The 18264-nt window shown below is 36.4% G+C and overlaps 1 protein-coding gene across 1 annotated transcript in view; it reads left to right on the forward strand.

The window, feature by feature from the left end:
- Window positions 1-18264, forward strand: part of ntrk2a (neurotrophic tyrosine kinase, receptor, type 2a) — a 49504-nt gene that overhangs the window by 827 nt on the left and 30413 nt on the right. The window contains exons 2-12 of the mRNA XM_056246851.1: window positions 52-126; window positions 212-283; window positions 418-486; window positions 1341-1483; window positions 5557-5693; window positions 7876-8014; window positions 9578-9880; window positions 9984-10004; window positions 10341-10352; window positions 10447-10484; window positions 12372-12471. Coding sequence (XP_056102826.1) covers window positions 52-126; window positions 212-283; window positions 418-486; window positions 1341-1483; window positions 5557-5693; window positions 7876-8014; window positions 9578-9880; window positions 9984-10004; window positions 10341-10352; window positions 10447-10484; window positions 12372-12471 — 1109 coding nt within the window. The remainder of the gene's footprint in view (window positions 1-51; window positions 127-211; window positions 284-417; window positions 487-1340; window positions 1484-5556; window positions 5694-7875; window positions 8015-9577; window positions 9881-9983; window positions 10005-10340; window positions 10353-10446; window positions 10485-12371; window positions 12472-18264) is intronic.

The following is an 18264-nucleotide window of genomic DNA, read 5'->3' on the forward strand; positions in this document are numbered from 1 at the left end:
ATCACACTGGATGATCTTTTTTAAAGAGAATGTTCTTGTTGCTGTTTACAGATACATTGCAAATCAAAGCAGTTTCACATCCATTAATGAAAAAGATCTCAACTTGTACCGCAACCTCAGAAACTTGTGAGTACTAAAAATGTGGAACAACTTGTATGTTCTTTATATGCGGTGAGATGGAAATGACATCGGTGTTTGTCTTATCCCTCAGAACTGTAACAAACACGAAACTCACATATATTTCGAGGCAGGCCTTTCAGAGCAACCTGAAACTACAATATCTGTGAGTGTTTTGGTTTTGGACGAGCTGGAGGTTCAATTTAGCATGTTTCGATTGTTTGCAAAGTTACAATTATCTGATATTGTGGGGATTTAGTATGTGTCTTTATCAGTGCTGATCATTGCCTCCTTTTTCAGGAATCTCAAAGAGAACAATCTGTCGTATCTATCCTGGAGGACTTTTCATCATTTAAACATTTCATCCCTGTGAGTCTCGGAGTGTTTGTTGAAGATATATTACAGTTAGCATGCTGTGTCTCCAGTGTGACGTTTTGGTGATTTAAAATATTTCATTTTCTATGACAGCAAATGATGCTTGCACACATTATACAATTGAATAATATACTCCAAAACTATTCAAAAGTATTAAAAAAAAATTGAAAACAAAAATAGTCAATTTTCAAGGTTGTTGGTAAGTTTGATAATTTTTGGAATCAGTCAAACAGGACTGGTTGCCAGCCACTCTTGAAAATATTGTCTGATAAACTGGACTTGCCAGTTTTGCTTTTCGGTATGGTTGAATCGGATCAGGGAGGTCAGCAGAAAAGACATCGGTAAATAAAGTGAGATTAAATGCATAAAGTATATCAATGTGATTTAACATTTAATTATTGCAGGTTTGCGTAATATTCTGAGTTTGCATGTCGCTGTTTTTATTCATTTTGAGGAATACTGAATCTGCTTTTCTGCAAGTGAGATGAGTAAATGCATGTTCACATTTACAATACCCATCATGTTCACACACACACAACGCACTCACTCCCGATTTCTCTCACATGAGGACAGGAGAGCTGTCAGTCAATACAGGTGAAAAAAAGTATCTCAGATATTTGTTGCAAATTTAAAAGTAATGCATTACTTTACTAGTTACTTTGAAAAGTAATCTGATTACATAACTCGTGTTACTTGTAATGTGTTACCCTTAACACTGTCCATATCCTTATGATACATCATTCGGATTATGATGCAGTCTAACCAGGTTGCATGCAGAGTTATTTGTGTGAATACTGCATGTTTCAGGGCACTGTTATGATACACTTGTATGCATTGGTATGTGGCAGGTTGCTGGCAGGCAATACTTTGCAGTGCTCGTGTGAAAACGTGTGGTTGAAGCAGTGGAGAGGAGAGGAGTCCGAGGAGCTGATGTGTGTGGAGGAGGGAGGGAAGAGGAGAGCTCTGGCTATGCTCACACTGCCCAACTGTGGTAAGAATGGCTTGATAAAGAAAACATATGGACAACACAGTCTAGACTTTCCTTTTACAGGGGTCATATCACGAGCAATCAAATCATCCTTGATCTTTTAAGTAAGATATACAATAGGAGCTCTATGAAAATGTACTGTAACTTTAAGAACTCACATTTTTAGGCCATTTATTGAAACAATGTTGAAAAAAACCAAACATTCCACGAGTCCCCAACGTTCTGATGTAAGATAGTCACAGTCCTGCCCAGACACAGTGAGATAAGACGAAGCTGGTTAGATTATTGTTAGACGGTAATTCCTAAATGAATGATAAGCGAGTGAAATAAGCAAAAGTTGGTTCTCTGCAAATAGTTCTGAAGGATCCTGATGTTTGAAACCAGTGGCTGAATTAGATTTTTAACAAGAACCGTGATCGTTCCAGTCTGATTTTAACTGTGTTTACTGTTCATTTCTGTCATACTGGACTATATTATAGACAAAGATGGGACAGTTAAAACCTGGAACCAGCATTAACCCTTAGCTTGTGAGCGCAGGGCTGTATCGTGTTTCACGTGTGAGAGGGCGTCAACATTGAATTATGAAAAAGGACCGCAGCAAAAATGCTACTTTATTTGAAGAATCAGAAAGAAAAAAAAGAAGGGGAAAAAAAACGATCAGGAAAAAATGTGATTGTGGCTGTTTTGGTGAGAACATGAGTACACCTGAGGGGGTAAAAATAATGATAATAAATCATATCTATGGATCATTTGATTGATAAGAGGCACTCAAGTGTGTCTTTATCAGTGCTAGTTTAGTATTGTTTACTATTTTAGTATTTATTAATAGTAATTTATTAATATTAAGTTTAGTACATTGCTTTTGTCATTTGCTGGGTCAAAAATGCTGGGTTGTTTCAACCCACGTTTGGGTAAAATGTGGACAAACCCAACCGTTTGATTTATAATGAAATTTAAAAAATGTAAAGCAATGGTTGGGTTTGTCCGTACAGTATTTGACCCAAACGTGGGTTGAAACAAGGTGTCTAGCTTTAATTTATTTTTATTTCATTTTCAATGTTAGTAATTTTATTACTATTACTATTATTAACTTAATTTATTTCAGCTAGTTGCAAAGGCAACAATTCTAAATATCATTTAATTGATTTACATATAAAAAGAATTATATAATATTTATATTCTGTTTTATTTCAGCATTATTTCAATGACCAAAAATGATTTATAACAGGTTTAATTTTACCTAACAACACCAACACTGGCAACCTTTATTACAAGATTGTAAGAATTGAATGGATCCCCTAAAACTGATTGTCAACCAAGAAGTATTTCTGCGATGAAGCCAGTTGAAAGAATTAACTAAGACATTCCACTATGGCCTGGATAACAGAGAATCCGCATATTTGAAAGGAAACTTGCGGTTTCACTCATATGATATTCCAGACTGAAGTTTAGGTGTGTTTGTTTGGTAAGATGTGATTTGTCCAGGCTGTAGTTTTATGGCTGCGGCTTGAGACGCGGATCATTATTGATCCAAAGATCAGCCTTCAGCCAGGCCTATTTTAAGCCATACCACAGCAGAAGGGCCTCGAGGGAGGAAGAGAGGACAAGAGAGAGAGGGAGGAAAAGGGAAAAATAGAGACAGACGGGGGGGATCCCCAGAATGCAAAAACACTGAGACATTTAGACTCTGCTGCGAGCGTCTGCTGGCCTGTGGCCAAATGCTGCCTTTCTTTTCCGTTTTTTTGTGCCATGAAAGAAAATAAGCTGCTCCACTGACTCGTTTTAACTTGCCATCGTTTTTGGAACATCTCGAGTGCCAGATGTACATTAGAGATGTTTCGCCAATACAATTAAGAGAAACTTGATGCCTTTGAATCCCAAAAAATGATTCACTTGCCCTTATGTCGTTCCAAACCAGGGTGAATTTCCCATACGACGCCGTACCTCGCTGCTTCACTTCCATAGTATGATGCATCGTTGAAGAAATCAAGCTTTCGGGAAACGCACCCCTGTATGACTGAACACAAAAGAAGATATTTTGAAAAATTTATCTTTTTTCTAAAGTCAATGGGGTCCAGTGACATTTTAGACTCCACTGACTTTCATTGTACGGACAAAAACAATTCTTCAAAATATCTTTTTTTTTGTTTTCCGCAGAAAGTCACTGAGGTTTGGATCGACGTGAGCATGAGTAAATGATGAAAGAATTAAAATTTTTGGGTGAACTCCTTTTTGAGATAGGAGCTGCTATGGGAAGATCCAGTCGGAACAGACTGAAGGTGTGTGTTATTGTGTTTGGTGGATATTTAAAAAAAGTATACAGTCTTGAAATGATCATAGCTGCGTGACCTGCAGTGTCCGGGAGCAGGAAGAGGTTCCCGGGACGCGGTGATAAGGATGTAACCTGCGGCCGCCTGGTAGATAGAGATCTGATTTGGCTGTCCATTCATGACAGAGACAGTCTGAGCTGTCTGCACTCGATGGCCTTGAGTTTAGTGGGAGCGCCTGGCGGGTTAGAACGGTGCTCCTGTGATGCCGATGGAGAAGTACGAGTTATCGGATATCTGAGCTAAATTCACTTTAAAAATAATTGGCTGTTAGAAAATAAGAATTTTTTAAGACTATTTTTATATAATAATATAACATAACATAACAATATAATATCAAAAATGATTGTTTTTGAGAATTGGTCAAATGTTTAAAAAAATTAAGTTACTTTAATTTAATTTATTTAAAGTGAACACATTTCTGAACTAAAATATCAAATACATATCTCAGTGCCCCTTTAACTATACGCGGAAAATGTCCAAATATTTGAAATACAATTAAAGATTTCTTTAAAAGTTATTCAAAACAATACATAAAATTAAATATACACACAGTAGTGGCCAAAAGTGATGTCCGAAAGGGTATATTTATTTTTAATGACCTTACAAGTTCAATTAAACCATCAAAATATAAGGTAAAATATTTTATATACATATTTTGTAATATTTTGAATACGAGGGAAGAATAAAAATGGTTAAGGTGTTTATCTGACAAAATGATTTGATTAAAAAAGGCAACATATAGCTAGGTTTTATTTTACTATTCAACAAATGCATAGAAATACAAAACGCTCACAGGAAAAAAGCAAACATTGACTACAACAAGCAACATAATCAGTTATTAATATTTCGTTGGTTCTCTCTTACGTGTTCTTAATATCTTTGTATGACAGCCTGCCCAAGTTTGACATATTTCATTGCGTTATCACACGACTCCAAGCACAGTGCAAATTTTTAATAATACTTGAATAAAGGGTGAAGATTTAAATTTTCTTATAGATCACTAAAAGGATTTGGTTTGTTTTTGAGAATTTGAAAAAAAAATTGTAAACCCTATTAATGTTAAAACTAATTTACTTTGATTACATTTATTTAAAGTGATTCAATTAAAAATAAATCGAATAAATGTATACATTTTAAAAGCTTTTAAAAGGATCAAATACATATGTGTCCCTGGACCACAAAACCAGTCACATGGGTCAATTGTCTAAAAAATAAATGGTTTATATATTTACGATAGGAAATTTACAAAATATCTTCATGGAACATGATCTTGATATCCTAATGATTTTTGACATAAAAGAAAAAATTATAATTGTGTGACTTGTGACTGGTTTTGTGATCCAGGGTCACATATCTCTGTGTAACTTTAAATATAACCTGAAAATGGCTAAAAAAAAATGAGTCATTTGAAACGATATAATATACAGATATATATATAAATATATGGAAAACTGGAAAGTTCACTCGCTCACTCAAAGATTCAGACACAGATACAGATAATATTGTTCCTTTTTTATGTTGTTATAAGTGTAATGTCCTGAATGGCAAACTACTGCCAATCTGACCATTCAGACTTAAACGCATTTTGAAAAACAAATTATGTTCTTAGGACCTTTTAGATATTTTTTTTAATCAAAAACCAAGACAACGATACTGATTCACAATATAACTTTTTTTCTAATTAATACTTTATTGTTAATAATTAGTGTATAAACGTTCTGGTTGGTGGTCTGTTGTTCTCTCTAGTTCTCCCCACTGTGACTCTCAAACCCACAAAAGTGACCATGCGGAAAGGGTTCAATGTGACGCTGGTGTGCAACACGTCAGGAACGCCCACGCCTAATCTGAACTGGAACACCTGCAAATTAAACTCAGCGCACCAGGTAAATCTGACCTTCATCTCCAAGTTCTTTCAGTTGTAATTATTAGTGGTTGTTGCGATTTCTTTTCGTGTGGATGCCAAAGAGGACATCCAGACTGGAGGAGCATGGGTAACAACACTGTTTCATTTCACTGTTTTCTCTAGATTGTTAGGTCTTGCCACAGCATTTTAAAATTGTATTGCAGACCAGTATTGTTCAGTCATTTTGATGATGAAAGTTATGCATTGTGAAAGCCATTCCTTATTTATGACATTTGCATTCGATTTTGCTGAGAGGATTGCTTAATTATTTAACAGATTTTGTTGATTTTTAGCATTTTAATGTAAATACTTTTTTGCCTTTTGGTATAAATATGTTAGCCTTACTGTTATCTATAAGCTAGTGTGTTCTAAAACAGTGATAAGATTTGCATTTAGAAGATATAAGCATTCAAAACTTACAATCTCTCACTTCCGTCAATCATGGCTCAATGATTTTGATGACATCACTCTGCACTTCAGCTTCTAATCAGGTTTTCTGTCCAATCAAATGCTCTCTAGAATCTGAAGCTCCGCCCCCTGCATTATACATAGACGCGGAAGCTGTGGCTGAAATCGGTCACTTGTTCACACATTTACTATTTTTCTACATGGTGATTGGCACGTAGTGCACTATAGGGAACGATTCAAACAGTGTAAATATGCTTTCCATTGGGGCGAATGAAGTCACGCGAACCACCGCAGCGCTCACAATCTGCTCCGGTCCAGAGACACGATAGTACAGAGCGGATCATATGATGGAGTCGGCGCAGGAATCGGACCAATTTGAATTCTGCACAGAATGCTATATTTTAAAGTAATATGGTGTAGATTGTGAGAAGAAACGGTTAGAGATTAGGAGGGAACTGCGGCTTTACTGAGCTCAACAGCTCTAGTCGAGCTGTGATATAAACAAAACGCTATTGGCTATTTAAAAAAAGGGGAGGAGCTATTCGATATGTCCCGCCCTGTCTTCCTGTGTGTAGAAATTACGTCAAGACATTGAATAACGCTGCGCGTTTCAAGGCACTTCAGTGGGCCTTTAAAGGGATAGTTCACCCAAAAATGAAAATTATTTCATTAATGACATGTCGTTCCAAGCCCGTAAGACCTCCGTTCATCTTCGGAACACAGTTTAAGACATTTTAGATTTAGTCCGAGACCCTCCATTGAAAATGTATGTATGGTATACTGTCCTGTGTCCGTGTCCAGAAAGGAAATAAAGACATCATCAAAGTAGTCCAAGTGTCATCAGTGGGTTAGTTAGATAGTTTCGAAGCATCGAAAATACATTTTGGTCCAAAAATAACAAAAACTACGACTTTCTTCAGCATTGTATTGTCTTCCGGTTCTGTTGAGGTCTTACGGGCTTGGAACAACATGAGGGCGAGTCATTAATGACATAATTTTAAATTTTTGGGTGATTTAACCCTTTAAGGCTTTGATTGATGGAACAGGGCAAAAACCCCTTAATAAACTCTTTTCCACTATCGGGCCAAACCGTTCTTAACCGTTCCATTCTGTGCCGATCCGGCCAAGATGGCACGGATAAGATTTCATTTTCTGATATCAGAGCTCCTTGGCATGTAATACAAATGCGTTAGTCATTGCCTTTGAAATGCAAGAATTTACAGAGGTATGAGATGTAAATAGCGACCGCATTATGGAGGATGATCAGATATTTCTATTATTAACTTGTGTTAACTTTGCTCAAATAGCATGCTTGGCCAGCTACAGAGAAACCAGTTTGTATAGAAATAGAAATATGTGCCGAACCAAGCTCAAGTGGAAATATAACCGTAACCAATTCCTAAACCGTCCGTTGGTGGAAAGGCGGCTGATGTATATTGCAATTTGCAAACCATTTTCTTAATGAGGTGAAACAGGATATTCCCCAAAAACAACAATCCCCGAATAGCTGTTGGTTAACATTATCCAATTGGCCATCCGCCTAAGTGACGCCAACGGAAAAGATCAGTCATTTCAGAGGGAGAGCTACTGATTACATTTCGATTAAAGACAAATATTTTTTCTTTGGAATGACATGCGACAATGAATCGTCCACAATAAGGCCAGGAATCTCTATTATCTGTATTAAGGAGGAGTTCTATTGCATAGACTTTAAATAGAAATGACATTGACATTGCTGTAACTCACACCCCCAGAAAGAAGGCTCAGGTCAGATGTCAGAGCTCAAGCTCAAGCTCTTGGATGTCTCCTCTCTGGACAACGGATGCAAAATCACCTGCAGATCTGATAACATGGTGGGAGAGTCTGAGGCGTCTGTGCATCTGGACATACTGTGTAAGTTATCGAGAGAAACACACATTTGTAAAACCAACAGATACCCACTGTTTTAGGAGAATTATTGCACGATACTGCTATAATTGCTACTCATTTATACCGGATATTACATTTATAAATTTTTTTTGTATACACTACCCAAGTTTTAACGTTTTTAAAAGAATACCCAAAGGGCTACATTTATTTGATACAAAAAAGAATATATATATATATTTATATTTTTAATGTAATTTATTCCTGTAATGCAAAGCTATTTTCAGCATCATTGCTCCAGTCTTCAGTGTCACATGATCCTTCAGAAATCATTCTAAAATGCTGATTTACTGCTCAAGAAACATTCATTTTTTTATTAATGTTAAAAAAAACAATTGTTCCGCTTAGTATTTTTGCGGATACCGTTATACATTATTTGAAATCGTTTGTAACATTATACATTTTTTTTTTACTGTAACTTTTGATCAATTTAATGCATCCTTGCAATTTAATGTGGTATTACTTTATTTTAAGGTGACATAGTTACACGTAACTACATGTAGTAATAGCAGTAAATTATGCATAATTACAAGTAACTAACTAACCATAAACCAAACCAGTAACACTTTATTTTACAGCCCTGATCCCCTGAACTTATAATAGAAATTACAATAACTGGGTAATAACTAGGTATTAACCCCGCACCCATCCGTAAACCTAACCTGTAGTTACTTTATATTACCCAGTACTTTCTTAGTTAAGTACACTGTCATGCTGTAAAATAAAGGAGAACCACCAAACCCTAACCGTAACTATAGATATTTAATATTACACAGTACTTATTTGAGTAGGTACAATGTAACTAGGAGGGTTGGAAATGTAAAGGGTTACACTTTATTTGGTGTCTGTGTCACAGTGTAATTATGCATTTAAGTACTGTGTAATAATAATTAACTACATGTACTTACTATTGGGGTAGGTTTTGAGTTAGGGTTTGGTTTAGGGCTTGTTGCATGTAATTCTGCATAATTTATTTATTACTACAGTAACTACATGTAACATGTGTAACAAAGGACACTGTAAAATAAAGTGTTACCAAATAAAGTGTAACCAAAAAATCCTACTAACTCCTAACTCTTGAAGTAAGTAGTGTAAGTCCACATTAATTCAACAATTTGTTCACCAAAATATCTGAGTTTAGTACACGATTGTGTACCTTTAAGATTTCTGTATATAAATGATCTTTGTGTACTAGATGTACTTTAGAAGTTTGATTTTTGGTTACACTTTATTTCAAGGTGTCCTTGATACAGAGTATTTTATGTACTGAGTAATATGAATTAACTACATACTGTAGGTTTAGGTTTTGGTGTAGGGTTAGTTGCATGTAATTATGCATAATTTATAGTTATTACTACAGTAACTAAATGTAACATCTAACAATGACACTGTAAAATAAAGTGTTACATAATTATTTAATCAGCAAATAATACATTTTAATAAGACCAAGCCTGTAATGCTACTATAAATCATTAAGTATTTAAGTTATTTATGTTTGTTTACGCTTGTCTTGTCCATTTATTATGCCAGTTGCCCCTGTGATCAGCAAGCTGATGGATGCGATCTCAGACCACCATTGGTGCATTCCCTTCAGCGTGGCGGGTAACCCAGAGCCGAAACTGAGCTGGTTTCTAAACGACCAACCCTTGGAAGAGGGCAGCTTTATCCATACCATGATCCACGATTATTCAGAGGGGGAATACCACGGTTGCTTACAGCTGGACAGTCCCACACACATCAACAATGGAAAATACACGCTGATGGCCAGGAATACATACGGAGAGGACAGCAAGGCAGTATTCGCTCATTTCATGGAAGAGCCGTGGATCAACGGTGAGTTGAAATTAGGATGCAGCCAAAACAAAACAATTTCTATGAATGTGTCTGCGAAGTTGCCTTATTTGTTTTCTTTTTCATGTTGTTTCATCACAATCAGTTACTGATCCGCTGTATTATGGTGAGTCTAGTTTAAGAACTTAGAATTAAATTATTGAATATTATGAATGAATATAGCCATCGTTCACCCCAAAATCTTTGAATTTGTGTCATTTCAAACCCATTTGACTTATGATTTTCTTGTGTTCCACCCAATAAAGTCATATGGGTTTGGATCAACACAAGTCAATGTTGACAATTTTCATTTTGGGGTGAACTATTGCTTTTTAGTCATTTATTACATAATACACATATTAATTATAATGTTATGAAATCTTTATTGCAAAATCTTTGTTAAAAAAAGTGATAATTTATAATTCTTACATTTTCTTCTTCTGTTTGTCTTCTCGTGTGTGAGATCCCACTACAGGTATGAACAAAAGACACAGGGACATACACAATTATAGATGATAGATTTGTAATCTATGCACATATATCTTATGTGTTTCTTCTCTTCCAAACAGATGACACTCCTCTTGGACCGCCTGAGGACAAAGTTGCTGTGAGTGAAATTGAATTATTCTTAAGTTTCATAATTTCATACGTTTTTACTGCATCAAAATAAAAAAAAACAAGTCTGTGCGTTACAGTGATTTTACCACGAGTAGGATTTTACGGATAATGTAGGGTGGAGTTCCTAAAACCCCTTAACAATGTTAAAATCATTGTAACAATCTCAAGTGGCTTATAGACTTTGTTTTTCTTTTTAAAATGGCAGCAACAGCAATAATTGAGACTGATGTTTTATAAATAGTTACTTTTAGTCATATGCTGTGTACTCGTACAGTGACAATAAAGGCTTTCAATTCAATTCAATTCAATTTTATTAATATTAATAATTGGAATAAACAAGTAATATAGTCAATTAAGGCTGTTCATGCTTGACAAGCAAATGGAATAGCTTGCCACAATTATATATAATGTATGTTTATCATCATTTTACAACAGCTTTGAATGCATTTCATCAAATCAGATATGGTCTAAACCTTTTTAAAATAAATACACTTTTATAAATTGTATTACTTCACAGTGTTATGGCATTGTTATGTTGTTATTGATATTGTTATGTTCCAAACCTGTAAGACTTCCATTCATCTTCAGTCCACAAATGAAGATCTTTTTGATGAAATCTGAGAGATTTCTGTCCCTCCATTGACAGCTGCGCAACTACACTTTGACGCTTCAAAAAGTTCATAAAGGGATCGTAAAATTATGAATTAAGTGGTTTAGTCCAAATTTTCTGAAGAGACTCGATCGCTTTATATGATGAACAGATTTAATTTAGTCTTTTATTCACATATAAACATTGATCAGTGAACACAGAGACAATTTATATAGAGCATGCCACTTCCTCAATCCTCAATACAACTATATAGGGAAAACCCGTAACGCCAAAGATGGCGGTTGTATGCACATGCCCCGCCCCTCCCGCTGGAAAGCCAATCGTCTGCTTTTAACAGTCAAGCCGGGAAACATGTAAGCCTATCGTCTGGTTTCACTGATTCATGCGCACAGTTGAGGTTTGCGACAGCGGAGACGAGAACCCTTGTGCATGCGTAGTAAACGTATAACCTGTGGGGAAAAAGGCCTTTTAAACCTTATTTTGGGGCAAAGTTATCAAACTTTTTCAGTGATTTTTATCATATTTTACTGCTGTTTCTATACAAGCTGTTTTTATGTCCTGGTGACCAGTGAAACTGCAGTTCTGACACTCTGCCCATTCATTAAGATAGGAGCCTGGTCTTGTTAGTCCGAAAGAGCTGCCCGGAGGCGTTGCCAAGATGGCGGCCGAGTGGCATGACTTGCCTAAAAGGACTTTGGTGAACATAAACCGAACCTGCTTGTGGCGTGAGAACGAACCTCATTGGTTCTTTCTGAAGCTCAAACGTGCTGCGTAACACGAGAATGAACCTCATTGGTTCTCACACGCCAAGCGAACATGCTTGAGATTCTTTTTACCACAACTGATGTGTGGGTTGATGAATGTTTATTAATGTCTCTTCAGAAAATTTGGACTAAACCACTCAATTCAAATGGATTAGTTTTACGATCTCTTTATGAACTTTTTGAAGCGTCAAAGTGTAGCTGTCAATGGAGGGACAGAAACCTCTCAGATTTCATTAAGAAGATCTTTATTTGTATTCCGAAGATCAACGAAAGTCTTACTTACGGGTGAGTAATTAATGACAGAATGTTCATTTTTTGGGTGAACTATCCCTTTAAGCCATCTGTGCTGTATGTTTGTGACCTCTAGATGCCCAATCAGTTTTTAGTATGGTAAACTTGTAAAACTCGTCAAAATCTCTTCCTCATGGAGAGTAAGTATTTTTACCCAATGAAGCTTTGAATGCAGTGACTGCTCTTTGAAGACTCTTCATCCGGTTTGTAGGTGTACGTGGTCGTGGGAATCGCAGCAATCACATTCACAGGCTTCATCTTGATGCTTGTCATTCTGAAGTTTGGACGCAACTCAAAGTTTGGAATCAAAGGTAAGGACCTCTCAGCTCTGTACCCGCGCGGCTCTGCCAAACCTTCATTAAGGACTGCTTTGGAAAGACACATTGTTCTGGGTGGAATAAGTGGGTTTCCTTTGTGGAAATTGAAAAGAGAAATGCTTAACGAAGGCTGTGCTTCGACTCTTTAATGAGCTGAAATAATTACTAATACACACTTAATCTATTATAACATTATTTCTCATGGAGAATATTGAAGAGGACTTATTATGCTTTTTTGCATTTCCAACTTTCTTTAGTGTTTTGCTGTTTGAACATAAAAAGTTCCAAAGCACAAAGTAACTCCAGCAAGAATTATTCTCTATATCAGTGTCACTGTTTCCGAACTCCCCGAAACGCCTCCATTGTAGTCTTGAGTTTTCTTCCGGGAACGAACATTTCACGATATTCCTCATTTAAATAATTCCCGCCCAAGGCATATGGAAAATAAAGGGGCAAGGCCTGTTTGAGTTAGTAGTGTGTTGTTGAAACTCCTAAACATTTAGGATTTCCTAAACATGCTCTAAGCTGTTGACCAATCACAACACACTGGTCCAGCTGACCAATCAGAGCACATTGTGCTTTTCGGAAGGAGGGCCTTCATAGAGACGGGAACTAAACAGAACGTTACTGACAGACTGGGAATTGGAGGAGCTGCAACAATATCAAATATGTGAAAAAAATAAGGTGTAACATACAAGCATGAAAACCTGTTCAAAAACTAAACCAATGTAAAAGGGCATAATAGATCCTCTTTAAAAAGTGCACACTAATATATTTAAGTTTGCTTAAATAATCTTTGCTGACTACTAGATACTAAAGCGTTTTCTTGCATTCTTGTTTGTCTCTCCCAATGATGTGTGCGATGCTTCTTGACTAAACATGACTCCTCTTAGGGAATAAACTGTTGTGTTTACACATTGTGTTGTGGAGGGGTGATTGTTTTTCATTTAGTAAGGTTGTTAGAAGATACATTTTCTTAAGAAAGGATTGTGAAAGTGCAGATGTTGCTGCCACAATGTTAGTGTGGTTGCCAGGGCGTTGCTACAGTGTATGGTGGTTAAGGTGCTCTGAGTAGTTTCTACTGTATTTCATTGTTATGTTGTTGCTAGGGTGTTTTGGGGGGGTTGCAAGGTGATTATTTACTGGTCGTGGTATGATATTCTTGATATTCTGATCGCTATGCCTTGGGTCCTCCTTCAATGTAAATCTAAGGGATTTTTCACCCATTTTATCATCAGAAATTGTAAATCGTAAATTAATTGCACACCTCTTCTCAACAAATTGCACAGTTTTTTGTCTGTTGAAAACAACAACACGTGAAGAGTTACATGCCAAATGTTAATTACTAACAGCTTGTGCCAGCGCAAACCCCCCTTTTGTGTTAAAAAACTCCTGTCAGGATTGACTAAAGACATGCAATGAAAGATTAGCACTGAAAAGGCATGGACAGGGTTATTTTTTGCAGATGACCTTATTGCATATGCATTTGTTGAAGTTTCCCTTTCAGGCGCATAATTTATGGGAGGAGAGTATTTAAATGAATCATGCAAGGTGATTTACTAAGGTTTGCTGTAGTCAATTTACTGGAATTTACGCCATTATTTAACGCCCCCCAAAAAAGACCAAATTAAACCAGACGCTAATTTGTACTGCTCTTGTTGGATTGCGTTGGTCATTGTGGAAATGTTCCGGCTGTGTTCTTTAATTTACTATCAGTAGATCACGTGCAGAACTTTCCATTCCCATCGGCCCTTTTTTGGAATTGCTCTGTCACGCTTATTGACCGTTCGCAAAGACCCGCCATCTTTAGTTACTGTTGCTATGTCCAACAAGCCACGCCGCTCTCACGCCACACATCATGTTCTCACGCAGAGAAAAATACATCTCGGAGCAAAGATGACACTGACAGCGCGCCGACAGACAGGACAGAGCAGGTTACTTTTCATATGAAACAGTCTCAAATTTCAAATTTAGTCTTTTCTTTAAGAAATTTAAACAATAAATACAGTTTTGTGGCTCTTTAATGTGTGGTGGTGACAGATCGCTGTAGCGCCTCAGTTAAAGCTGCTCGTGAACCGATCATCTTAAACGTGAATGAACATCAGAAGGAATGTTGTTTCAACCGCGGAAAGACGTCAGTATACAGTTTTCAAGTTCAAGTCCACCGACGTTAATCTACTAACTCTCCTGACTGCTTTGTCGGACCAAATGGCGGATTCGGCAGATGGTGAATTATGATTGGTCAGATCGGTTGTCAATCAAACTCCTGGCAAAGAGTGAATTTGCCCTCTTTAGTAAATCTGGCCCTTACTGTTAAGGTGCAGTCACATTAGCGAAATTTTGGTAAAAAGTGTAGCCGTGTATAGGGCTGACTTCTAATAGTCGAGGATTCGAGGATTCGATTCGGAGATGTCTGATTCAACTATGAACCTCATAGTCGAATAGTAGGGAAGTGTTATGTAACCAATAGGGGTGTGACGGTTATTATATAACCGTGAGACCGACGGTTATAGTTGAACACCATCATTAGAACTCTATAACCGCCAAAACCGTGCTATTAAAATATTTTTTACAAACATTTTTTATCATAGAGAATGTTTAAATACTAATATCATCTTACGAGGGAAACGGAGGTGGAGTTAGTGTATGGAGCGAATTATGTGCCAAAACCTCACACACACACAAAACGTGTTTTACTCACACCCAATGATTCACAAACAAACTCAATGTGGTTTGTAAATACAAAACATCACTCACAAACTAATGCATATTGTTCTGCAAATAAAAAACGTACCTATCAAACAAATACAGTATGTTTTACATATACATAGAAACGTATTTCTTCAATGACAAAAATATCATCCAAGTACAAACTAAAATCTTTTAAAGTACAAAACAAAATTCTACAAGTACAAAACAAAATTCTACAAGTACAAAACAAAATTCTACAAGTACGAAACAAAAACCTTCATGTACAAAACAAAATTCTACAAGTACAAAACAAAAACCTTCAAGTACAAAGCAAAATTCTACAAGTACAAAACAAAATTCTACAAGTACGAAAAACTGTCACGTGACTTTTGACACAATTTTTCCGCGTCCAGGCATATTTTCTCACAAATGCAGTTGAGCAACTTCCTCTTCTAGAACAGTAGATGGCGCTAAGATAGGGGATCAATTTCGCGCTAGTCTCTCGGGAGAAACACTGATGTGAAACGCATGCTTGCCTTTGCCCATGGGAAAATGAGCGGTGAACAGGTGTGTTTCTGTCTTACTTTATCTATAATTTACCTTATTGAGGTTTTGGTAAATGTTTATTATATAGACTATATAGACAGAAATCCACATTAGCACTTAGTAGCACTCCACTCTAGGGAATAAAACTGAAAGCTCTGCCAAAACAAACAATATACAATTGATTCTTAACTTCCCTGTGACGTATTGCCCAAATTATTATTTTGGACAGACAAATGAAACCCTCCTTTCAATTAAATTAAATGTTCTCATTAATTTATGGAGAACGAAAGAAATAGATTCGTTCAGTGTACATAATCACCAATTTAGTAATTTCACACGCGTCTTATGTAGATTTTTTTTTTTTTTAAAGCAACATATGATAGAGCTTTCAGCTTAGATTCCCCTATCCTATAGAGAGAGAAGTGCTACTAGCGGTAATATGGATTTTTGTCTAGATGTAATAAACATTTTGCAAAAGAAAACCTCAATAAGGTTAATTAGATAAAGTAAGACAGAAACACACCTGTTCACCGCTCATTTTCCTCAGCTGTAGGCAGTGTTGGGAAAACATAGGCTATTTCGTTACAGAAGTACATGCCCAAAAATGTAATTTGTAACGTATTCCGTTACATTACTCAATCTGAGGGATTATGTCCGCATTGAATTGCCTTTTATGAATGTAAGAATGCGGCAATCTTATCCTGCTTACTAAACAGGCCTATTCTGGTGGGTGCGGTGGTACGCGTGTACCATGTAGGGTGGCACTGCCAATAAAGCACCTTAAAGCTGTCACAAAGAACCGGCAAAAGATTATGAATATGTAAAATATAGCAAGGAGATATTTTAATTGTTTATTAATAAACAAGTGTATTCTTTGTCAGTGTGTCGGCTGAAAACATGAAGTTGACGATGCTGACTCAGGATTACATAAGCAGAGAGCAGTCTGTAGTCTTTTTTCTTTCGTTTTGAATTGTTCGTTTAAAAGTAGACATGTCTGTGAGAGAGGCTACCTTATAGTTTGTAGATTGAGTAATGTAACGGAATACGTTACAAATTACATTTTTGGGCATGTATTCTGTAACGAAATAGAACACTGCCTAGTACAGCTGAGGAAAATGAGCGTTGAACAAGTGTGTTTCTGTCTTCTAATTAACCTTATTGAGGTTTTCTTTTGCAAAATGTTTATTAGGCCTACATCTAGACAAAAATCCATATTACCGCTAGTAGCACTTCTCTCTCTATAGGATAGGGGAATCTAAGCTGAAAGCTCTATCATATGTTGCTTTAAAAATAAAAATAAAATCTACATAAGACGCGTGTGAAATGACTAAATTAGTGATTATGTACACTGAACGAATCTATTTCTTTCGTTCTCCATAAATTAATGAGAACATTTAATTTAACTGAAAGGAGGGTTTCATTTGTCTGTCCAAAATAATAATTTGGGCAATACGTCACAGGGAAGTTAAGAATCAATTGTATATTGTTTGTTTTGTTCATTCATTATTTCATTACATTAACAGTTACGCTGACTGAATTCAACTAAATTAATGAATAAGTGGGACCCTTTCAATTAAATTAAATGTTCTCATTAATTTATGGAGAACGAAAGAAATAGACTCATTCAGTAAATGAAACGTTTTTACAAAAATGTAAAAAGCAACATGATGGCAGAGCTTTCAGTTTATAGATTCCCTTATCCTAGAGTGGAGTGCTACTAAGTGCTAATGTGGATTTCTGTCTATATAATAAACATTTACCAAAACCTCAATAAGGTAAATTATAGATAAAGTAAGACAGAAACACACCTGTTCACCGCTCATTTTCCCATGGGCAAAGGCAAGCACGCGTTTCACATCAGTGTTTCTCCCCAGAGACTAGCGCGAAATTGATCCCCTATCTTAGCGCCATCTACTGTTCTAGAAGAGGAAGTTGCTCAACTGCATTTGTGAGAAAATCTGCCTGGACGCGGAAAAATTGTGTCAAAAGTCACGTGACAGTTTTTCGTACTTGTAGAATTTGTTTTGTACTTGTAGAATTTTGTTTTGTACTTGTAGAATTTTGTTTTGTACATGAAGGTTTTTGTTTCGTACTTGTAGAATTTTGTTTTGTACTTGAAAGATTTTAGTTTGTACTTGGATGATATTTTTGTCATTGAAGAAATACGTTTCTATGTATATGTAAAACATACTGTATTTGTTTGATAGGTACGTTTTTTATTTGCAGAACAATATGCATTAGTTTGTTAGTGATGTTTTGTATTTACAAACCACATTGAGTTTGTTTGTGAATCATTGGGTGTGAGTAAAACACGTTTTGTGTGTGTGTGAGGTTTTGGCACATAATTCGCTCCATATTAGTGGTGCTTCGGAGGCTGAGTGCTGGAGATGATTCGGGAGAGGTCTGTGCACCTTTACCGATCAGAGCGCGCGCTTGACACGGAGTAAAGCCTTTATACTCGACGAGTCCGCACGAGCGCAAGGTGCGCACGGCAAAAAATGACGCGTTGGGTGCGCAAGACCGGCAAGACCCCATTTCGCTTGGCTGTGT

This window comes from Rhinichthys klamathensis, unplaced genomic scaffold (assembly GCF_029890125.1).
Source record: "Rhinichthys klamathensis goyatoka isolate OS25496 unplaced genomic scaffold, OSU_Roscu_1.1 h1tg000040l_1, whole genome shotgun sequence".
In the NCBI taxonomy this organism is placed as follows: domain Eukaryota; kingdom Metazoa; phylum Chordata; class Actinopteri; order Cypriniformes; family Leuciscidae; genus Rhinichthys; species Rhinichthys klamathensis.